Source organism: Leucopleurus acutus (assembly GCF_964270905.1).
Source record: "Leucopleurus acutus genome assembly, chromosome: 16".
NCBI lineage: Eukaryota > Metazoa > Chordata > Mammalia > Artiodactyla > Delphinidae > Leucopleurus > Leucopleurus acutus.
This window is the reverse complement of record NC_139158.1, coordinates 58,046,323-58,070,072: the sequence shown is the minus strand read 5'-3', so window position 1 is coordinate 58,070,072 and position 23,750 is coordinate 58,046,323. Positions and strand designations below refer to the sequence as shown.

The window sequence follows — 23,750 nt, the reverse complement described above, 5'->3', positions numbered from 1 at the left end:
ACTGGGTATATTTGCTCTGAAACCTGCCCCAGACAGGTGTCTGTCTCCTGAGTCCCCTTTGGCACGAGCAGGAAACCTCTCAGGTCGGGGGGGCAAAACGGGTGTAGGGGGGTGGCTGGAGGAGGGCAGTGCTGTGTCGAGGCTGTTTGTGTGCCCTTGCTAGCTGGAGTATTATATCTTTCTTTTTGTCCTTGAAGTCTCTGATCATGGGCTGAACTTTTACATGCCACATCCCTGCTGCCCGCCCACCCAGCCACTGAGCAATGCCACCACCCAGCTGGCCTCTATTGTGTTTGCTGGGTTGGGGGGCGGGCAGTGTGGGATGCTGAGTGCTTTTGCTTTATTCTGGTGTACATTAGAGCAGCTAAAATGTTGGTTTATGGTTATAACGCCAGGTTCATTTTTATGGCAGGGAGGAGGGATGGAGTTCTTGACCCCAGTTGGGTTGACATGCCACGGTTCAGCCTGGGGGGCCAGCTGAGTTGAGCCCTTCAGGAGGCCCGGCTCAGCTACCCCGGACCCGTACTGAGTCCTGGTAAAGCCCTTCCCTGGGAGGGACTTCAGAGGCCCGGGGTGGCTCCCTTGCCTTCCTGCAGGTGTTACTCTGGTAAAGAGGAGGTGCCCAACCCCAAGGACAATCAGAAAAGCCCGTTGTGTGCAGCAGGTTGGGGAGTGGGGGGTCCTTAATGCTGGTGTGTCGCTCCCAAGCTTAAGTTACATCCCCTCCTCAGTCCTAGCAGCACGGCCCAGGGCCTAGATTTAACAGTTGTTTCCTCCCCTAAAATTCATCAGCACCCGTGGGTGAGGACAGGACCTCATCCCTTTGCTCCCCTCTTGTCTGTGAAGCCCAGCTGGGTTGTTTCCTCAGGAAGTGCCGGTGGTGGTGCTCAGCCTCCTCTGAGTTGTCTGCTTGGCATGGGTGGTGTCCGGCTGGAACTCAGGTGTGGGGTGCTGGGGGGCCTGCCTACTCCTTGCCTGGTGATCCTGGACACAGCCCCACCTGCAGGAAACACAGGCTACTGGGGTGGGGGCCCCAAAGAAGGATCACTTGCCACGTGGCACTTAGAGCGGGGCACCCCTCTGTCTGCTCCTCAGCTGCTTCCTCAGAGTTCTGTCCTGGATGCACAGTACATTTTCTGTCCCCTTTAAACTTTACCCATCCTGCAAGCAGCACCGTGAATGTGCTTATCCCACCCTACCAGCCACTGGGCTCTTCACTGGCCCCAAGCCCACTTTCCCTGCAGGTTCCTGGCAACAGCAAAGGCCTCCTGGACCTTCCATGTTTCCCTGTTGAGCTACTGTGTGGAGTTGGAAGTAATAGCCCTTAGGCGGCACTCAACAAATCAGTCCCTTTTATCCCACCTCCCCTGGGATGGCTTCTCCCTCCTCAGGGCCCTCAGGTGGCCTTCAGAGGCTGGGGCAGGGCAGCATGGATGGAGGCGGTATGTAGAAGCATAGAAACAGGAGCTTTATTCTCTAATGTGCATACAGCAAGTTCCTTACACAATCAAGGAAATAGTTTCTCTTTCAGGCTCTTTTATCAAAAGAAAATCCGTCCTGCTTAGTCCCACCCTGGGCAGAAGCTGCCCTGAGCAGAGTTCCGGACCCAAAGCAAAAGGCTAATGGGAAGAGGAGCAGACACACACCTTGGAGCCCCCTCAATGCCCAGACACCCTAGGCCAGTTGGGACAGCTGTGAGGGGGTGCAGTACAGAGCAGCACCCCAAGATACCCACACACAGCCACAGAGCCAGCCTGGGAAGACCCAGAGGGATGGGCGAATGGGGTGTGGCCAGGGCCTGGTAGTCAGGACCTCAGTGCTCAGCGTCCATGGCGTCCAGGTACTTGGCTTCAATGATTTGGGGCAGCAGGTTGTAGCTGAGGGGAGGGGGAACAGGCAGGAGGATAAGCATTGGGTCAGGGAGGAACAGGCTGAGGGTAGCCACTCCAGCCCACCGTCTCCCGCCCAGCCGAGTCCCTCCTGCCTGCTGGCCACCCTCCCGTACCGGATGGGGATCATGGCGATCATGATGAGGGGAAAGATCATCTTCATGTAGGGCAGGGTGCTCATGCCAAAGGCACAGAGCAGCAGCAGCTGCAGGACCTGCAGGCCTGTGAAGTAGTGGATCTTCCTCTGGGGCACCCTCCGGATGTAGTGGGTGGGTGGGTACGAGGTCTGTGGGTGGCAGGGACCAGGTGTGGGCAAGTCTGCAGCCATATCCCCCACCCCCACCCTTCACTCTCAGGGCCAGACACTCACTTGGTCCTTGAGCAGCAGGACCATGCGTGCAAACAGCTGGCTGCCGTCGATGGAGGTGAGCGCGATGTAGAGAAAGAGGCCGTAGAGCACAGGCTTGGGGATCCACTGTAGCGGGAAGGGCAGCAGCAGGAGGGAGAAGCCCACCAGGATGCTGGCGCCCAGGGAGGTCAACCGCGTCTCCTTCACACTCACAATCCTGCGAGGTTCCAGTGCACTGGGTCACCTCTGGCCTGGTCCGCAGGGCCGTGTCCATCCCAGGTCACATGTGCTTCCTGGGCTCTGTTACTTCTGGGCCCTTATCCCCTGAACCATATCCTTCCTTAGGTCATATGTGGCCCAGGGCTACCCCCCACCTCAGGGTCCACGTGACTCTGGCCTCACGTCTCAAGGGGCCACTTTCACACTCACGTCTCGTAAATGTGCCCATTCTCCACACGCTCCTCCACCAAAGCTAGTGCCCGCACGTGCAACGGGGAGTGGGGGTAGGCAGCGTGGATCCAGGGCAGCCCAAACAGAGACAGCCCGGTGTTGATGATGGCGATGAGCAGGAGGTCCCAGTGGTAGGCAGTGCCCTTTACCAGCCTGCAGCAGGCAGGGTCACATGTGGACAAAGCCCCATGGCCCCTGGAGGGCTGGACACACGCTTACCCCTCCCTCCCCAGCCCTGCGAACCTGTTCTCCGGGGCATTAGCCAAGGCAGCCACCAGGTTCTGCTCGATGAAGAAGAGCATGGAGAGGAGGAAGCCGAGGCCCATGGCGCCGCTGACGGCCACCAGGGATAGTGAGTGCATCTCGGCCATCTCGAACAGGCTCTTGCTTGGGTTGTAGCGGAACTTGCTCACTGCAGCCAGGTACAGGCCCCTGCTCAAGCCTTCCTCCCCCACAGAGCAACCCACCACACCCCACCACACCCCACCACACCCCACGCCTAGTCCCAACTCACTCTTAATCTCCTGGAAGCCGTAGGAAGAGATGAGGGAGAAGGTAAGCACTGAGATGGGCAAGGCACAGTCTGACAGGATCTCACGCATGTAGGGGTGCAGGTAGGGGCTAGGAGGCAGGTGGGTGTCAGCGTGGCCTGCAGCTTGTGCTCCCTTTCCCTCACCCTGAATGGGCACCCCTCACCTCTTCTTGAACTGGTAGAGGGTGTAGCCCAGCCAGAGTGTCCCCAACATGATGAGGAGGCTGAGCACAGCTGTGTCCCGGGCCAGGGCCTCGGGGCCCTGGCTGCCCACTGAAGTCAGCTCTGGTGGGCCGGCCAGGAGGCTGGTGTTGAGGGCAGCGTGGAGGCTGCTGTTGAGGCTGGGGCTGAGGCCCAGCAGGCTCACCGGGGAAGACCTATCTTCGTAGTAGTTCCCGTGGTTGTGGCCACAGTAGTACTTCTGGAAGACTGTGGACACAGGCCAACAGGACTCAGCCATCTGGGCTCTGGGAGCCTGGGGCCCAGCAGCTTCCTCCTGGATGTGGGGGTGAAGGAGCCCCGAGGGGAGGAAGGGATTCTGGGGGGAGGAGGGGAGAGAGCTGGCCTTCTGTCAGCCAGGACCCCTTGACCTGCCTGTCTACCCACCACCCCACACCCTGCCCTTGTCCATTTCTGACAGCAAATCCTGCTTGGCCCAGGGCCTCTGATCCTGCCTAGGGCAGCTCTGTCACCCTCTAGCACGTGGGCCTGCTGCTCTTTGCCAGTCATGGCTCCCAGAGCACCCTGGGCCATGGAAGCAACCTTAGCGCTTACATGCTTCTTGGTTGCTCTGAGCACAGTCCATAGCCCCCCATCTCAACTCAGCTTCCCCTACAGCAGGTGGCCGCCGGCAATACACTCACTTTTGACCATGCCCTTGACAGCATCCAGCACGAATGTGATGGAAATGAACAAAGCAATGATCTCCTCCGTTGACCTGCCAGCAGGGGATATGCCTCATAAGACGGGGTGAGTTGTTAGTAGCGGGGAGGCTTCCCCGAGCCTCAGCATGGCCCCCTACCTCCTGCCATGAAGAGGACCAGGGTCCTAGGCTTTCCCCTTGGAGCAGTGATATGGTGGGGGCACCCCATCTGCTCTAGGGTTAACAGGGCCTCAGAGGCTGGCATGGAAGCTGACCCAGGCCCCTGGCCTTGGTCCCCCTCCTGCTTGTGAGTCCCAGAAGCTTAGGGAAGGCCCTGTCACCTCTTGAAGAGACTCATGACCAGGCTGAGGTTGAAGAGGGCATAAAGCGCGAGGAAGAAACTGTTCCACAGGCCTGTCCATGCATAGAAGGTACTGAAGTCCAGATTGTAGTCATCACAGATGCCACGGATCACTAAAGGCGGTGGAACAGGAGTGAGCAGTCAGGGCCAGGCTGGGACCAGGGACCTCAGGAAGCATCTCCCCGCTGCCGCCCCCACTGCACCGTGGATGTAGAGGGCCAGGGGTGCAGTCGTCAGCAGCACCACCAGCGGCTGCCCGGAGAAGAGTGCATACAAGAGGCCTCCAATGCTCTGCCCAGCTATGGTCTTCTGTACATCTGAGGAAGCGGGGCGGTCAGGGGGGAACTGTGGCCCTGGGCTCCACCCGGCATGCCCCACCAGGCTCCAACCCCTCACCAATGGCCCCGTTCGTGTTCTCATCGTTGAGGGACCCAAAAGCGATCGTGGGCAGGAGGCAGGCAAAGTAGAGGAACAGGGTGGTGGTGATGTATTTGCCCACAGCTTTGTTTTTCCCGATAATGCCTAGGAATGGGAGACAGGGCGGAGGGTGTGTTGGGGACACAGGACAGGCCTGGGGCCTGAGCTACAGGCCGAGCTCCAGGAGGGCCATGGGCCACTTACCATCAGTGAAGTCCAGCGGGTACACAGGGAATCTGCGGGCGATGTCCTCCCGGATGCCCCTCCCGATGGGGAGAAAGTCCTTGTGCCGTAGGGGCTGGGAAGAGGACACGCACCCATCAGCCCTGTGTCCCTGCCCTGTGCTGCCCGCCCAGGCCACCTCTGCCCTGCACCTGCGGGGGTCTGTGGGTGCAGATGGAGCTCATGCTGTAGTCCTTCGTGCTGATGCTCGGACAGTGGCTCATTATGGTGAGCAGCTGTCTCTGATGTACCAGGGCCTCCTTGAATTCCTCCTCCGTGCGGGTCTTCAGGAGCTTTTGGCGGAAGGTGATGTCTAAGAACATCGTGGCAAACGTGCGTCCCACCTCCGTCGCTGTCTTGGTGCTTTTCTGGGGATGGGGCAAGAGAATCACATCTGTAGCCACTGTAGAGCGAAGGGTGCCCAACCCCAGCCTGGCCATTCATGGACAGACATTCCCAAGCACGTGGCAGGTGCTCTCCCCATGACCTGGGTGTAGTCCCCCAAAGTTCAAGCATAGTGGACCCTGCCACGATTTCCACCAGGTCAGCAGATCACTAGAACTACCATCAACCTAGTATTTTTTTTTTTAATAAACTCAGGTATTAAATCTGTGTAATTGTGGATAATGAAATCATGATGATGGAGAAAAATGTTCACCCAGCTACTTTTCACTGGTGGCATTTGCACGGTCGGCTGGTTTATGATTTTCAGAGGTGTTCCAGGCCCATCCAGCCTTCTGCCTCTTGCCTGGCCAAGCTCAGCCCCGTGCATGAACTCAATGGTCAACCTCCACCACAGCAGCCTGTCTCACCTCCCCATCCTAGGTCCCCTGGGAGCAGCATGCACCCCCCCCCCCACCCCGTGCTGCCCAAAGCTACAGTCCCGGGGCTGCACTGTGCACACTGTGCTTTCTGGTAGCTTTAGAACAGGCTTGTTCCCCCGAGGAGGAGCCAGGTGTCAGGATGGCTGGCGTGTCTCAAGGCACCAGTCTAGCCACTCAATCCTAGGGATTCTATTCCTTCCAGCTGTTCTGGCCACCTTGTCAGCTGTCACTCCCTCTGACCCATGAGCTGCCCGCTGCCCTAAATGCCCTTCCTCTCTCCCCAGCAAAGTAACATCTGGAGAGATTCACAGCATGTCCATGAAAGCCCTGGGAGGGACGATCCCGTTAGCACCCCCTTTGCTTAGAGAAAGCCTGGGGAGGGGCCATCCGAAGCTCTGAGTCTACACCAGAGGCAGGGGCAGAATCATCAAGAAGCCAGTGGAATCTTAAGCATTAAGGCCCTTCCCAGGCCTGGGGAGGGGCCCTAGCCATTTTCTATTAATGACTTTAAAATCCTTTTCCATAAAAGAAGATTCCCCAAATATACGTATAAGTCTCAGCCCCCACAAACGCGAGATGCCCCTGGCCGGGGGGTAAATGCCCCAGGAAGGAGTGGGGATCTTTGGTCAACAAATCATAGCCAACTATAGAGTTAGGGTTGGGCAGGCCAAAGAAAGGCCCCTATGTTTGAATAGTAATAATCTTAAAAAGTATCTCTTGGGCTTCCCTGGTGGCGCAGTGGTTGAGAGTCTGCCTGCTGATGCAGGGGACATGGGTTCGTGCCCTGGTCCGGGAAGATCCCACATGCCACGGAGCGGCTGGGCCCGTGAGCCATGGCCGCTGAGCCTGCACGTCCGGAGCCTGTGCTCCGCAATGGGAGAGGCCACAACAGTGAGAGGCCTGCGTACCGCAAAAAAAAAAAAAAAAAAAAAGTATCTCTTTTCAGTCAGGAAAGAAATAGAACCTTTTGGGCAACTTCTGGGGAAATTAGGCCTTGATGAAGACCTACCAAGTATGCTTCAGATAAACCCCAGTAGGGCAGAGATGAACAGAGAGGGTGAGAATGTGGCCTTCAGAGGCCAGGACTGTGGTGCCTCCAGCACTGGGAGAGATGCCCCCAAGAAGAGAGCAGGGTAACCTGGAACCCTCCTTCCTGGGAAACACAGCAGCCACCCGAAACCCCTCCTCACCATCTTGGGTGGGGCCAGCACTAGGATGACAAACCGCACCTCACAGGAATTCTCCCCCCAGTTCTGCGGGCGAACCAGGCGGCTGATGCACACGTGCCGCTTCAGCAGAGCCTTGGAGGTACAGCTGGCAGGGACAGAGAGGGCACACAGCACACAGTTGCCACCCTTGGGAGCTGGGGCTCCCCCCTCCCCGAGCCCCCAACTATGACCCCAGTGACCTCTGTTAGGGAGGAAAAAAAAGACCAAATGGGATGGATTCCTCACTCTCCCCGCAAACAGCGAGCCAGCCTCCACAGGGACTGGATGCCTGACTCCAAGGTGACGTGGGGAGGCCAGTTGTGGCAGCCTGGCAACTCACATGATGCAGAGCCACGACTGCTGGTATTGCACCCCCGTTACTGTAGCAGTGACCCCTTGGATTGTATCTGACAGTAGGTGAACTGCTGACAGAGTGGAAGGAACAGGAGGGTCAGATGGCCCCACCTCCCTGACCTCCCGCCCAGGCAGAGGGACAGCCCTTACCTTTACCCTCCATGGGGGCCCCGGCATCAGTGAAAAGCATGGCCATGAGCAGGTCCAAGTTGCAGTCGGGCTCAGTGTTGTGGGAGTCTTGGGCTAAGCGGCACAGCATGGCCCGTAGCACGTCATCCAGGGAGGTGGCTGTCTCGTTCAGGATGATGCTGGCCCGTGCCAAGAAGCCGTCTAGGTCCCGGTGCGCCCGGATCTCTTCCTCAAAGTTCTTTAACTTCAGGTACTGTGGGGACCCCACACATCGAACCACACAGGTCCATAAATAAGAAGGACCTGTCGCTGTCTGGGTCCTTCCTCTGTGGTGGTCCCCGGCTGACCCTGCCCACCAGGACCCAACACCCGCTTCCCAGAGAGAAGACCAGCGAGGTTGGCCCCAGCAGCCGGGCCCTGGGCTAGTATGAGATCCAGCATCAGTGTGAGCTCTCTCAGGGAAGCAACCACCTCCACCCCCAGCTAGTGGCCCAGGACCAAATGTCTCCCATCCGGTCAATGGGCCACTTACCTTGCGGGAGGTGTGTAGGAGACCGTAGCCTCCAGGCGATTCACTCTCTGCTGGAGGAAAGCGAGAGGGCTCAGGGGGCGGCCCCAGCCCTTCAGGTCTCTCTTGGTGGAGCGGGGCCGTATCTGCCCAGTCCCCAGTCCCCTGCGTACCTCCCCCGACCCGTCCCTGCTACAACCCCCATACCGGACTGGGTGGGCTGCACCTCGAGGTTGACGTTGACAAAGAAGCGGATGCTCTCGCCAGACACAATGGAGGAGTTGACCGTGTCGAAGGCCTCATCCCCCAGGCTCTCCTCACGGGTTTCAGAGGCATCATCCGCGTCACACTTGAGGTAGCCTGGAGCCCCAACCACCACCAAGAGAGACCCCCCCAAGAGGGCCTGGCTACACACAGGACAAAGGGGCTCCAAGCCAAAGGAGCGGGGGCCCCTGGGCTGTCCCACTTGGTGCAATCTCGGTGAGTGGTAAGGGAGGCCTCTAGCAGGCTAGGAAGGAAGCCTCAGCTAGGCCCAATATCTGGTCCTGGCCCAGCTCCCTGAGTATGGCAGCCAGCTGGCACCCCCCACCCAATGGTTTTCTCCAACATTCTCCAGCAGCGGGAACCCTGCACTGTTCTGTGCCACACATATCCTTTAGCTAGAGAAAGAACATGTTCATTCCACAGACACTGAGCCAGGCACATGGTACAATGATGTAGTTAAGACTGACTGGCCCCTGCCTTCTCAGAACCTCCAGGCTGTGGGACCTGGACCTGTCTGGCTCCCCAGAAACGACTCAAGGAAAGCCAGAGCCCTGCAGTATCCGGACCTCATTGGCACAGGGAGGGCATGTGGGGCAAAGCATCAGGGCTGAGAGACCTTAGTCCAACATCAGACAAGGCCCAGGAAGCAAGAGAGCCAGACAAACAGAGCCAGAGACGGAGGTGACAGGACCCCAGAGGAGGCCTCATCTCAGGCCTCCACCCATGGTGGGCGAGGGGCATGTTATGGTACCTTGGGACTCCAGAGCACAGAACATGCTGCCCCTTTCTTTTGGTCTGCCTCTCAGTTACTGCAACTGACCCCCAACACAGGCCCCCTCCTATAGGAAGCCTTCCTGATGACATGAAAAAGTTCCAATCTGCCCTGAGTCCTGCTGGGGCTCCCCACAGCCTCTGGGATGACAGCCTGAGCCAGACCTGCTACCCCTGGCCCCTCAGGCCCAGTCCCACACCACCCACCTCAATCTCTCACTCCTTAGGCCAGGCGGCCAGCACCCCAGGCATGCCAGCTCCTGTCCTCCAAGCTGAGGGCTTCCCTCCCTGGAGGGCCTTCTTCAAGGCTTGACAGACCCTTTCTTCTCTGGCAAGTCCACCTAGGGCCCTCCCTGCCTTACTCTTGGCCCAGCTGACACCTCTTCCTCACTGTCCTGTAGGTCCCCTGTGGTCCACCACTTGTGATTCACCCAGGAGCCCTTGTAGCTGAGACCCCACCAATGCCTGAAAAACACCTGTGCAGGAACAGGGACGGGTCAGCAGCATGCCTCCACCTGCCAGGCAGTGACTCACCCTGACTCACTTCCACTCCCTCCCACTGGTTTCCTCTGCACATCCCAGGCCCTGTTCCCCCAATGTCCTGTGCTCAGCCTGGGCCCTTTCTGGGTAGGAGGCACTAGGCCTCCACTGTCAAGGCCATCATGGACTGGTGACCCCTAACTCCAGGTCTGCACTGCACCCAGAGCCCAGAGAAGAACTATTAAGTCAAAAGATGTCATTCCCCCATTTGTCATGGAGCTCACGTCCATGAAAAACACCTTCCTCCCCAATTCTAGACCTGCTTTGCTTAGAATGCTTGGTTCCCCAGCCCCAAACTGTCCCAACCTCCCTTCTGTCACCCCCACCAGCACCCACTATTCCCCGGCATGCCTCTCACACTGTCCCTCTTCTCCCCTATCCTGGGCTCTATCTAGGACCTACCCAGCAGACACTACCAGCTCCCTGCAAGGCTCCTGGGATGCCATGTGTGCCCTATCTCCACCCTACAGCCCAATCACATACCTAACCTGCCCACCAGCAGCCTGGCACATGCAGTCACCATGCCCTGGGGACCCTGGGTAGGAGCACATCACCACTGTGTCCAAGCACTGTCCCACTAAACACCCCTCTGAGGCCAGCTCCCGAATCTGGTCTCAGGAGAGGCAGCCCAGAGCCAGCCCAGAGATAAGGGGAGGGAGAGAGCTAGGCTGGTGCAAGCAGGGAAAGCTGAGGTGCAGAGAGGTTACAATTCTTTAGAGGGACAATGGCAGCCCCTCCCTCACAGGGCTGGGCGGGGTCTGAGGAATGTGGGCACATACAACACTTAGCCTATAAGCTGGTCAGACAACCAGAGCATTGTAACAGCAAAACCATGGGCTATCAGATGGTCCACATAGTGCAGGATGGGAGCAGCCTGCCCTCCCAGGACCACAGGACCACCAGAGATCTGCCAGAGTCCAGGGCAGTGTCAGCTGCCCCTCTGACCACATCACAACCTTCTGGAGGGTAGAATCCAAAGGCATCCCAGCACCAGCAGAGGACCATAAGTACCCAGGTGGATGGACTAGGTCCCCTAGAGACTTTTGACCAAGGAGCTCTCTATATACACACACCCATACCTGAAATGTACTCACCTGCATCCTCAAAGTATCCATTCTGCGACATGATAGAAGAGTTTTCTGCAAGGCAAGCCAAAGAATTGTCACCAGCTCCATGCACCAGCCCTGGACAGTCTTCAGGGCACATCTGCTGCCCACCACACACAAACCCTGCTGAGTCTTTCTTACCCTTTCCAGAGACCCTGGGAGAAAAAGGAGCAGGGGACAGTACAAGACAGGGGCTCCTTGAGGAGCCAGAGGAAGCCAGGCCTGTTATTCTTCAGCCCATCTGCTAGGGGCTGCCCAGGTGGGAAAGGACCGAGGCAGACAGGGAGATGTTTTCAGCATGTTTTCTCCAGGAGTAATTAACAGTAGCCGGTGAAGGAAGGAAGGATTCGCTTGTTGCAGGAGTCTGGAGGGAGGAGACCCGTCTGGCCACCTTCCCTGTGGAAGCCGGCCTCCCTCTCTCAAGCCTTCGCTGCCAAGCCCAGTAACTGGGCTGGGGCTCTTCCAGCACATTTCGGCTCTCACTCTCACGTCGGTCCCTGGTGCCATCAACACCCATCACACGTGCAGTTGCCCCCAACCGCACGCGCCAGGGGTCACACTGGGGCGACCCGGCAACGGTCTCCTGCCCTCAGCACCACCCACTTTCTCCTGGGAGGCGGAGCCGTTGGTCCTCTTGGGAGATGCCGCGGGGTGGGGGGCGGGTGGTGGGGGAGGAAGAGAGCTGTCCGCGCTTTCAGCGCCGGGCCCCGGATGGATGGTCCGGACTGTTTGTGCCTCGCTGTGTGAGGAAGGAAGCGACAGGAAGGGCCGCGTGCACGAGAGGAAAGCGGCTCCAGACTCGGAGACCCTGGGGGTCGGGGGGCAGGATGCGGACGGACTCCCGGGGCGGGAGCCTGGGCGGCATAGAAGGGAGGGGCGGGGTCAGTAAAGCTAGCACCAGAGGCTGCAGGGATGGACAAAGGACGAGGACGACGATGGTATGGAAGGGTGGGGATGCTACTCCCATGCGGGGCGGTTCAAGTGCACGTAAATAGATGGCCGTATAAACCCCGGGCGTCAGAGCGGCGACGGAGAGACTGCTGCGGCCGCGCAGGGGACAGTCAGAGGCCCAAGGATCCCTAAGAGTGGGCAGGCTGCCGCGCTGCGCCAGGGGCGGGAAAGGTGTCGGGTAGAACGTAAAGTGAGGCTTTCCGAGGTGGCTGCACGCCCGGCTGCGAAGACCCTGGCGCTCCAGGTGCTAGGGACCCCGAAACTCCGCCCCGCCATTTGCAAGCCCCCCACCCCTCCACCAGCTACCTCGTAGGCTGAAAAACTGTCAAGAGTTTCAAAACGGTGTTAAGTCAAGTGCGCAGTGCCCACGAAGTCGTCCTGGGCTTCCCCCAGCCACCCGCGTACCCACCCGGGCTCCCATTCCCTCGTGGCTGAACTCACCCCGGGCACCCCCGTCCCTGTTGGGAAGCCCCCACGACCCTCTCGCCCACCACGCCGGGGGCCGGTGCAGGCCGGCGGCGTCCGCATTGCCCCCAGCGCCTCGACGGCTCCGCGTCCCAGCTTAGCACGCCTCTGCGACGGAGACCGGACGCCCTTCCAGCCGCAGGCACCCACCGCATGGCTGGAGATGGAACACGCGCCTGGTGGCCGCGGCCATGGCCCCAGTGATCAGCCGCGGGACGGCTGCACACCAGTGCGCACGCCCTGGCTCCTCACCAGGTGCCGCGGGAACGACCGCAACCTCGGCGTCCAGGGCGGGCCGGCGGCTGGAGCCGGTGACACAAGCCTGTGCCGCGCCTGGGTCCTAATGCCGCGCCAACGGTCCTCCCCAGCGCGGCCCGGACGGGGTCCCGTCCGCCTGCCCCGCGCCCTCACCCGCGCTCCTGTTCAGCCCGGGCAGGCTACTTCCGGGAGCCCGCGGCGACTTAGCCAGAACGCGTAGACTGGGCTTCTTCGGGCCCGCGCGCTGAGCGTTAGGGGCTGAGCGGGGCTGCGAAGTTTCTGGGAAGAAGCTCGGTGAGCTCGGAGACCCTCGGAGTTGAGGCAGTGAGGCGGGTCTGGGTAGGGCCTCCCTGCAGTCGGCTTTAAGCTCTTGGCCGGGCCCCCTCACCCCCTCCTCTCGGCAGGGGGCCTCTGCTGGGCCCCGCCCTCCTGGGCCCCGCCCCCTCCATTCATCCCGGCTGCTCGAGCGGTAAATCCTCCTAGTCCTCCTCCAGGAAGCGCGCCCAGACTAACTACACGGGCCGGCGCGCGTTCTCTGGGCTACGCCCTGCCCCGCGGAGCCCGCTGCCCTCCCGGCTCGGCGGCGTCGGGTTTACTGGCAGCGCGCCTCGCGGTTTCTCTCCCGGCCTCGTTGCGCCCTCGGCCTTCTCTTGGGTCAAGGTCTTGGCTTGCGGCTTTTTTCCTTCTCAAGATGGCCCTGCCGCCCGCTTTTCCTTCCCGGACACGAGGGAGCCCGGCCCGGGGACGCGCCTTCTCCGGCGCCTGGTCCTCTGCAAGCAGTATGTGTTCGGGGGGAGGGGTGCGGGGTGGGGCGCGAGCTCCCTTGTGTAGGGAGGCGGTGGTGCGCGCGGCCAGGCAAATCCAGCCCATGCGGTGAACCCCTGGTCTGACCCTTGGTGGCTTCTCAGCAAATGATCACACAGCCCTCAGGCACCGGATTGACCCAGGAACTCTCCCCATAGCAAAGTGTTAACCCCCCATCCCCTCCACACTGGCCGCCAGCCTGAGGAATAGCAGCAATCCCCCCATCTGACATCCTACTGGAAAGGAGTTCTCCGCCTCTGTCCCCCAGGCATGGAAGAGGGCAGGTGAAGCAAGCCCAGGGTGAGCCCACCTCTACGGCGAGGGCTTCCCTGCGGCCCCCAAGGGTTCCTGGTGCGTTGGGGCAGCCCCATGCATAGATCGGGTGAGGCTGACCTGGTTTCGCCTCCCAGCGAGATAAGAGAGCATTAGGAGCAAAGCTTCATGGGGTGCCCTCCTTGGCAGATGAAGGCCTGGGGGTCAGGATGGCCCTGAGCAACCTGCTCCCTGCTACTGCAGAAGATGCTGCAGAAGAGACCTGCGGGACTCTGACCACGACTGACTCGGGGCTGGCCACATGCTTCTCTGGTTGTGGTGAGCAGAGCTTGGTTGGAGACATGGGGTCACCTCCATTCATGGGTATCCCCTCAACTCAGCCTAGGGACCGTCTCTAGGTCACCGTTTAGGTAGACCCGCAGCCCATGGCACAGACTCCCCCAGACAGCGGGGTGGGGGATGGAGATTTGAAGAGGAGCTGAAGACAGGCAGGCTGATTGCCCAGGAAGCAAAGTTCCATGTGGGAGGTGCAGGGGCTGGACCCCTGAAAAGACACCCATTTTGCCCTCAGCCCCTCTCATCTCAGAATGCCTAGGCTTCTACATCTGCCTCCCCATGTCATCAGCAGCTCCCAAACACCTGGACATTCCAAACCAACTGTTCCTGGAAGCCACCCTGTAATGGAGGGGACACCTCTCATCCCCTTACTGCAGCCTCCTCCCTCATCTGAGGCCCTTACGACTGAGCTCACTGAGGAAACAGGAGCCCACAGACAAGATCTCCCGCAGTGGTCTATGGACCTGACTCTCACAGAAACTGACACCAACCCCTTCTGACCCCTTCCCCACTATAGCCTCCTGCACTCTGCCCCTGTGGTTTCTATTCCCCTGATTGTCCTGGAGAGAGCCCCTGACCCCCATACCCCTGCTGCAAAGTGAGAAGCTGTTTCCTTTAGTCCTCCCACCCACCACCAGCCCTTTGTGGACCAGAGGCTGAGGGCAAATACAGGTGCTCCAGGTCTCCCTCCCCCCACACTCCCCATCTTCCCCCCCACCCTCCATGCCCCAGTGGGTCCTTACACAGGGGGTTTAGGGACCTGGACATAAACACACACATTCCCTCTCATTCCCATCCTTGAAGTCTCAGACTTTACTGGGCTGTGGACACAACCTTGAATTCTGGGTTCCACAAGGCGCTTAATGGCTTTCCGAAGTACTTTCAACTGAGTTTTCTCCTTTAGCCACTATGCCTATAGATTTTAGAATCTGGAGAAGTAACTCTATAGTATCTCATTAAAAAACAAAACCCAAAATACTCCCTTGAACTCCCCCCTCCAGGTACCACCCATTTCCTCAGCTGCACTTCAGAGCAAATTTCTCCAAAGAGTTGTCTCTAGTTCTCTGTATCCATGCCCCTCCTACCTCTCTTCCACCGATGCATACCGATCTTTTGTCCCCACTACTCCACTGAAACTGCTCTCAAGATCATCCTGCCTCAGCTTTCTGCCAGCCCCTCCCCCACCCCCTAGCAGCACCCACCACCACCAATCCCTCCTTTTTAAAAAAAAATATTTATTTGTTTTGGCTGCACCAGGTCTTTGGTGCAGCATGCGTGAGGGATCTAGTCCCCCGACCAGGGAACAAACCCGGGCCCCCTGCGTTAGGGGAGCGGAGTCTTACCCACTGGACCACGTGGGAAGTACCCCTCCTTTTTTCTTGCAACATTTCCTTCTCTCTCTCTCACCTCCTCGGACCTAGGAGTGTTGGCCTGCCCTGGATCTTTCCCTGGATCCATGGCTCTCTACCAGCCACAGCTGGCCACCAGATTTCATGACACCTGTCACTGAGCTCCTGACTTCAACATGACATAGCCTACTTACACCCTCCCCGCTACCTGGATGGCTAATAGGGAATTCAGATGATATTCAGGCAAAATAGAGCTCCCGAGTCCACTATCCGCCACCATCCACCTGGCTGCTCTGGACCTGGGAGTCCCCCCGACTCATTCACATCTGATCCATGAGTAAATTTTGTTGGGTTTACCTTCAAAATAGAGCTCAGTTCTGCCCACTTGCATCCCCAGCCTGGTCCATCATCTGGCCCTCTGACTTGCCCCCACCCATTATCCATTCTCCACCTCCAATGGCTTCTTATGGCATTTAGGAAAAAAATAAAAGCAAACTCCCTGCTGTGGCCTAGGGGAGTAGGGGTGTGGGGTAGGGGGTGCTGTACAACCTGGCACCTGCCTATTTCCCATCTCATCCCAGACCTCCTGCTCCCAGGGGAGAACTGTTCCAGCCATGTGGCTGCCAACAGTTCCTACAACACAACCGGCCCCCACCTGCCTCCAGGCCTGGAGAGTCTGAGTACTGGAAGGTGTGTCCACAGCTCTTATTGTGGCTCAGTTCATCCTTCAGCTCTCAGAGAGGCCTTTCCTGGTCACACCATCTAAAGTAGTTCCTGTTTTCTTCCATCACAGATCCCCATGTCCCCTAACTCTGGAGCACAGCCTTCTTACTTTACTGCCTGGGCTGTCTCCCAGGCTAGACTGGGATCTCCCTGAGAGCAAGGCTATGGTGTCTTTCACCAGCGCAGCACTGGTGTAGTAGGTGCTCAATAAATCCATGACATATTGAACACATGACCAACACCTCCATGTACAGTTCCTGGAGGCTTTCAAGCCATGAAGCCGCCCAGATGACCTCTTCAGCCGCCATCCTCCACTCCCACTCAGGTTTTCCAGCCAGAATACTCCTGACTCCCTCTGCCTACTTCCTGTCACCTGGACTCTTCAGATGTCCAAGTCCCTGTATTTCTACTTCCAATCTGCCCTCTCCTACTGCCCTCACCTTCCTTGGACCCTTGGCAAGCATGGCTTTCCGCACCTTGCAGCCTTAGGCTTTCGCTGGAGTCACAAGCTTCTTGGGGCTCCTTGCTGCCCAGGGCAGGCAGCCTTGACCAACATTCCCAGCCGCTTAACAGCCCTTCTCCAGCTGCGGCTGTACCACCCCCTTGCTGTTCCTGGGAGGAGAGATGATGTTCCCACACTATCCCTCCAATGGTGCTGGAGGGGGCTAAGGGAGGGAACAGGGCCTCCAGTGGCCTCTTTCCTGGGGGACACCTCCAGGCCCCCTGGGTAGGTGAGAGGAAGACCTTTTGGTGCTCAAATATCACAGCATGAAGCCTTCTCCCAGTTGCCATCTACCCCTACTGAGGGGAAGATCCAGGTTCCTATAAGGGCAGCCAGGAAGGCAAGGAGCCCTATGGAGGGCCAGAAGGACCTGCTCCGCTCAGGACAATATCCCTCTGTGCCCCCCATACTCAGAGTCAGAATCTAGTGCTAGACAGCCGGATATTGAGCAGGAAGGTTCCAGAGCTGCCCCACTGCCCTCATGCCTTCTGACCTGGGTTCCAGTTCCACAGCCCAGCTTCTCAGCAAAGAAACCCCTGGCAGACAGACACCACTGAACACTGACCTACTTTCACTCATCCTGCTCCAGGGTATCCCTATGAGGGGCCAGGAATCTGCATTCCCAGCAGAGCTGGCCCCCAAACTTCCCCACCCTCATCTACCCCCAGGCCCCACTTCATTTGAACCCCATCACCAGCCACCTGAGTCCTTCCAAGTGGTGAGTCCAGGTGGCCTATCACCCTGCTGGTCATCACTGCCCTCCTTAGCCTTTATGTGTACCCCACATCCTCCTTATCCATGGCTCTCATTCTCACTGATCCCCCGTGTCAAGGAGCTGCCCAAGGTTCTGCTTCGAGCTCACTATTCAGGGCTGACACTGCCTGCCGCCCCACTTCAGCTGTCTTTCAAATGACCTCCAGCTCCTCCCAGCTCCTGCAAGGAAGCTGGATGCACAGAAAGGAAAAGTTAGTGGGGAAGGCATACAGGGCAACACCCTCGGGCAAATGTTCAGCCTCTTTGTGTCTCTGATCCTTTTTATCTATAAAACAAAGAGGTTGAAATCGAGTGCTTTTTTTCTTTTTTAATTTTTATTGGAGTATAGTTGACTTACAATGTTGTGTTAGTTTCTGCTGTGTAGCAAAGTGAATTGGTTTTATATATATATATATATATACCCACTCTTTTTAAAATTCTATTCCCATATAGGTCATTACAGAGTATTGAGTAGAGTTCTCTGTGTTATACAGTAGGTTCCTATTAGTTATCTAGAAATAGTTTTTTTAGTTAAAAAATTCCATGAATTTTTGGTTATCAAACCATCCTTCCTCCTCCTGTTGTCCTTATTTTGCTATTATTTGTACATTCACCCAGGCATGAAATTTCAGAGTAAAGATGTAAAGTTTCTTAAAATTTTGAAGCTATGAAGGAAAAACATTAAACCTGTTTATTGGTATGGAAAAACAGTAGTAATGGTAGGATAAAATGGAAATATAGTCACACTTCATTTGGTTAGCTTTTTTTTTTTTTAACATATTTATAATCATTTATTAGTTTGACATAAAATTTGTCGACCCTGATGCAAGTTTTTTAACCAAATTATTTTGGCTAGTCAATTTAGCAATGCTGAGGCCTGGGCAAAACAGGAATAATTTGTGGATAAACAAATTTATTTTTCTTCAAATTTCTGGAGAATGAAACAAAAGAATTTTGGAATTGTTTCAAAATGTTGGGGTTTTTTCCACTTTGGCTTTTTCCACTTCTACCTTGAGGTCATTCATCCCTTTGGCTCTTGTTTAATTAGTCATTTCGTCTTGTCAATTGCTCCTTCAAAATCACTCTCTAGTTAGTTCAGTTCTCACTCCCACCAATGTGGAGTAGCATTACAGTCTACATGATCTTTTTTTTCTTTTGGTTGGGTCATTTCCCTGACCAGGGATTGAACCCGGCCACAGCAGTGGAAGTGCAGAATCCTAACCACTAGACCACCAGGGAATTCCTGATCCTTCTTTTATTTAGGAAAAAAAAAGTATCAAACAGGTTCCCATGGAACACTGGTGTCCCTGGGTATACAGAGGCAGTAGGGAGCCTTTTCTCCGTCTTCAGGGGGGCAATTATCTCAGTGAATAGAACATTTTCAAGTTAAAATTTTTCTTCCCTTGTTTAAAAGTCACTACTACCATCACCACCACCACAACAGAACAACTATGTTTGCTATCACTTGTACTAGAAAAGACTAGCAGAAAGCAAAAAAAATTAAATCAGATAGGTATCTGACTTTAACAGAAAAGCTCAGAAATGGCCTTCAGGTGGATGTGCAATGCTGATCCAGGGGAGCAAACCCTTCTTTGGGGAACTCAGCTCCCAAATGATGTTGAAGCGCCCTCATAAATGTGCAGTGACCCCTGGCCAGGCCAATCAGAATACTCCTGACCATTGTGACTGATTCAGGGATGAGAATGTGACCCCAGATTTTGGGCCTGCCTTTGGAGAGAGAGGTCGGGTCTTGCCTTTGGGGTGTTGGGGCTGTTGGGTGGCACAGAGGAAGCTTACTGCCAGGGGACAGTGAAGCCATTAAGGACAGAGAGGGGGCTCTGATGACATCTGAGCTGAACTTGAAGCTGGTACTACCCTGGACTCCTCTTAGAGCAACGAAGCCATTCCCTTTCCGTCATGAGCTGGCAGTAGGACTGTGGTCAGATTTTCCTCGGGCATGACTGTTCCCTGGAATATATGATAGAAATTAATACATCAGCATTTCTCTGTGCTCCTCAGAGAGACTTGTGATTTTCAGCAGCTCCACCTTCTGCTTCAAATCACTTTCCACATGTCTATCCCACCAGGATTCCTTGATTCTGGGACTCTGGCTTGGTCAAGCATGCCCTCAGGGTTCAGTTCAGTAGTCCCTGGCCCCTACTGTGGGCCACTGGTGGGGAGGACCCCTTTCCCCATCCCTGGACTTCTTGGCCTCCAAGTCCTCCTGGCCCTCAAAGATCATCCAGTCCTGGAGCTCTTTGCCATTTACTGTCCCCCCTTCTCTCTGACAATTATTTGGGGGTAATCCCCAAACCCTGGCGGTTTCTGGCAAGTGCAAGCACAGGAGCTCCTTCAAGGTTCAAGCCCTGTAGGATGGCGCGTGTGGTGGTGTGTCGGGGGGTGGGGGGTCGAGGGCCGTAGCGGGGAGGGAGGGGTCGTGTTGGGAGGCTCTGGGTAAGCTGGTGCTGAGGAGGGTGTATAGTACTGAGGCCAAGACCCCTCCCCCAATTCTCTCGGCTCCTCGCACAGTTTTGCGATCACATAGAGCCTCCAAACCCAAGACCACCTTCCCAACCATTTGAGGGAGGCTGCCTGTGAAGTCTCCACCCTACCCCTCAGGCCAGCTCCCAGATCTTCCCAGTGGGTCACTTCCTTCGTCCGGAGGCCCCTGCATTGAGGGTGGGATAGGAAGCAGGGTCTCTGTGGACGCCGGCGGTGCCCCTCCTTAGTCGGTCCTTTTTCCAAAACGACAGAAGCCCCTGCACGGGGTGGGTCCTTGAGAGCTCCGGGGGTTCCGGCCGACCTCTCCCTTAGACCGTGCAGTTCCAAGGCCCGCCTGACCTAGGGAGCGCCAGGAGGAGTGCTCGGATCTAACCCAGCGAGGGCAGTGACTCTGCCACCCGAGCCAACTACTGTCCCTTCACGCCTTGCTCATCCCCCAACTGTAAAGCGGGACCGAGTGGCCACCTGACGGAGCTTTGGCCGGGATTAAACCAAGCTACCAGCCTGTGAAGCAGTGGTTCCTAAGGCAGCCTGGCGCAGGCGGGGTGCCCCGCAGGCCAAGCGCTGGGACTGCGGATGCGGCTTCTCTGGGTGAGGGTGGGACAGCTTATCTCTGGGGCTCCGCGAGACCCTTGTGCCCACAGCCAGCTTCCTCGAGCCCCTCCTTGGGATCTGGGACTCCCAGAGAGTGCCCACCACAAGCCACGGTGGTCTCCTCATATGAACTGTATTCTCCGCGGTCGCTCAGGGGTCTGGGGAGGGGAGTGGAACTCCCAAGGATTCCTCCTGAAGCAGCCCCAGCAAAGAGGCGTCCCGGGGAAAATCTGCGGGGAGGTCCCCAGTCCCAGGGGGAAGGCCACCTCCTGAACCCCCAGGGACACTTTGGGAATACAACAGGCAACTACTGGAGGCCCTGCTTGTTCAGTGATAAGTTTATTGGTCCTCAGTATTACATCTCAGTTAACAAGATAAATTCACATACACAACTGCAGGTAAAAAACATGAAAATAATATAAAAATAAATTGAAGGCTACTTTTATATATTTACTGAATTAAGTAGTGTAATAAATACTATAATAAGCAAAAAGCTTCAATCACACAATTGTTTCACTGAAGTTACAGTAGTGTTTGTAAATATGAGTTTTAAAATTTAAGTTATGAATATTAAAGCACTGAAAAACTAGTATAAAAGTGAATTTTGGCACGTAAGTGAGCTCTTCTGTCATTAGTATTTGACAACCTGGAACAGTGAGGAAGCTATTTCTCACCTACTTTTTGAGGTACAACTATCCATCTAGGTCAGCAACATGGCTGGAATACTTAATAGCTTACAATCTTTGAGTTAACTTTTCCCTTTTGACAAGCCCAAAGAGCAAATCCAGAGCTTATTACTGTGCAAAAAATTTCTGAAATCCTAATAGAATTTAGGAGGGTACTTTTTTTTTGAGACCCACAGGGCCTGGTGTCCAGGCCTCAGGTCACAGCCCCCAGGACTCTGTGGGGCCAACTCCACTCCTTGCCAGTGACCCCTTCCTAGGGTGATCCCTTTTCTCCAATTTCTGCCTCCTTCCAATCGAAAACAGAAAAATCCCACATCAAAATGTAAAATAACCTATAACTTCAGCGACTTCAACACTATCACACTCACTCGGGGTGATATAAAACTGAAGCTGCTAATAGAAGAGTGGGCAGAAAGCATGTAAGACCCTGGAGGACTTCTGCCTATCCCTAGGAACCTGATGTCTTTGGCTGGATCTCTGGTATCCACTTCTAAGGTCAAAATTTCAAACACAGTGTCATGGCCCTTCCTCTAGAGACAGTCTAAGACCCCACACCTCCACCTGGAGTGTCCAGAGGAATCAAGTGGATATTAATCTTCACATCCAAGACCCAGAGGCCCCAAAGGTTACAGAAGGGGCAGTGTGAGGAGGAAGCATCCTCCCGGCCTCAGTCCTCAAAGAGCTCACACAGCGCACCGCTAGTGTGCCTCTTCACCAGGGGCACTGCAAGTACGCCCCAAGGAATGCCCTTTCGCCAGTGTGCCCTTCACACTCCCAAGCAGGCTGAGTGTCTATGGAAGCCTCAGCCAGTTTTGCCTTTTTGGCTTTGAAACTTAACATTTTGACTTTTTTCAATCACAGTTTCATATTCAAGTTGAGGTAATCACAGTTTCCCCTCTAACAGGAGAGGAATTGGGACAGTGGGGCAAGTTGGTGAGAGAGCATTTCTATGGACAATGGTCAGAAACCAAGACCATCAGGAGGTATAGCCCCATGCAGTGTTTAAGACCCACTTTTATGGGTGGGCTCCGACCCCTCTTTAAAAACTCTTTTGTGCAGCAGCCAGGAAATGGCTCAAGCTCCTAGAAAGAGAGCTTTCATTTAAATGTTCACAGCAACCCACCTGGAGGAGATGGCCTGTCATCTCCCCCCCGCCCCGCCCCCCGCCCCCTCCCACCCCTGGCTCCCTTTTCTAAGGCTGCTTGAGTTTTTAAAAAGAGCTCGGTAGAGCTAAAGGAAGCTACAGTAACTCATTATTATTTCATCAATTGCACTTAAGATCTGTTATTGATTCTGAAGCAGAGGCAGGCCCGTTGTGGACCCAGCCTCTGGCCAGCTAGAAGTGAGGGGCTCCCAGATGGGGCTCCACACCTGGGCCCTTGTCACCAGCAGCTTTGGGAGCTGAGACTGGAGCACATGGGCCTTTTCAGAAGCCTTTCTTCAAGCAAGAGTTCTTATTAAATGGTATTTGGAGTATTGTTCATTTGGCTTCAAATGAAAAATTTTTTTCTAATATAAGTACATGTTACTAACAAGCCCTTAACAACTGCTTTACTACTTGTATGCAGGACTCTGTGTGACAGACTACATGTGCTCCATCGGTTTTCTGTCTCTCCTCTGTGCCAGGATCCTTTCTCAAAAACCCCTCTACGTTACTAGAAACTTTGCTGGTTTTGCCTATGTGCTCCTTCCTCAGGCATGCAAAAAAATACGTGAAATTCAGAAAGCATTTACAATCTAGGCAGCTGAGGCGCTGAAGTCCTAACAGACATCACCTAAGTATCTGTGCCTGCGACCTTCCTCTTCCCCACACTAATTCTGGAGGTCAGGCATGGGATACACTTGAAATTCCCCTCTGCTTTTTAATCCAGCTGAAAACAAAGCTACTAGAAGGAATTCTAACTTGGATTTGGAATTCTCCGAAATTCCTGGTCCCCTAGAGCCAAACAAATACAAGACTAGCAACGATGCTTGGAGACATGAGATTCCTGAAGGTTGGGCTGAAAACCAGGCCTTCCCTGGCAAGACTGAGGGGAGGTATGGGTGCTGAGACTGAACCCCCTTCAAGTGAAGATGCCCCATAAGCGACCAGAACCCTGGGCGTAAGACTATGCAGTTGCAGGACACTGACCTTAACAGTGAGGCAAAGCGTCACCAGGGAGGCCTGAGCAGCAGTTTTTCTCGTCCCCGAATGAGGTAAACCAGAGTGATGACATGAGGAGGCTCAAACCAGTCCCAAGGGGGGCTGCTTGTGTCAATTCAAAAGCCACATACTTCTGGAAAGCAACAAGTCTTTCCCCTCTGTTTAGTCCGTAAGGGAAATTCCCTCATTTTAGAATAAGCTGCTAATCTCCGCCCAAGCTGTTGGCTCTGTGGGTTGGGATTGGCCAGGGCTTGTGCTGTTCCCTCTAGGACTGGGCACAGGGTCAGCAGGGCCCAAGCCTTCAGTGGAAGGGGCCTAAACAGGGAGGCAGGCACTCCACTGGGGTGAAAGGCTCTCCTGGGGTGGTGTCTGAGGCCCAAGGCCTGTGGTGGCCTGGGCCCCCAGGCATGGCCACAGTTTGGCAGCCAGGATTCTTTATGTCCCAGCAGCCACTCTGTGCAATCCAAATGCTCCTCCCACCCTCACACACTGCTGCAACAGCCCAAAGAAAATACTGTTATCAGAGACCCAGAGGTCCTGGACTGCCGGCTGCACACAAAGGGCAGCCCCTGTCTGCTCATCCTCCATAAGGACCCCCCTCCCCTGCCAAATCAGTGGTGCAGGT

General features: G+C 55.8%; 1 protein-coding gene across 1 annotated transcript; it reads right to left on the bottom strand.

The window, feature by feature from the left end:
• Positions 1-1,813: 1,813 nt before the first annotated feature.
• On the bottom strand, positions 1,814-12,395 carry SLC4A11 (solute carrier family 4 member 11; the record flags this gene model as incomplete). Its single annotated transcript, XM_082857072.1, has 20 exons — positions 1,814-1,877; positions 2,006-2,175; positions 2,260-2,455; positions 2,668-2,841; positions 2,932-3,100; positions 3,203-3,309; positions 3,385-3,649; positions 4,084-4,157; positions 4,424-4,556; positions 4,647-4,760; positions 4,840-4,965; positions 5,065-5,158; positions 5,235-5,450; positions 7,097-7,220; positions 7,455-7,536; positions 7,619-7,850; positions 8,130-8,179; positions 8,313-8,465; positions 10,775-10,819; positions 12,353-12,395. 20 exons carry the CDS (start codon positions 12,393-12,395, stop codon positions 1,814-1,816), a joined length of 2,631 nt encoding a protein of 876 aa, XP_082713198.1.
• Between the last annotated feature and the right edge of the window lie 11,355 nt (positions 12,396-23,750).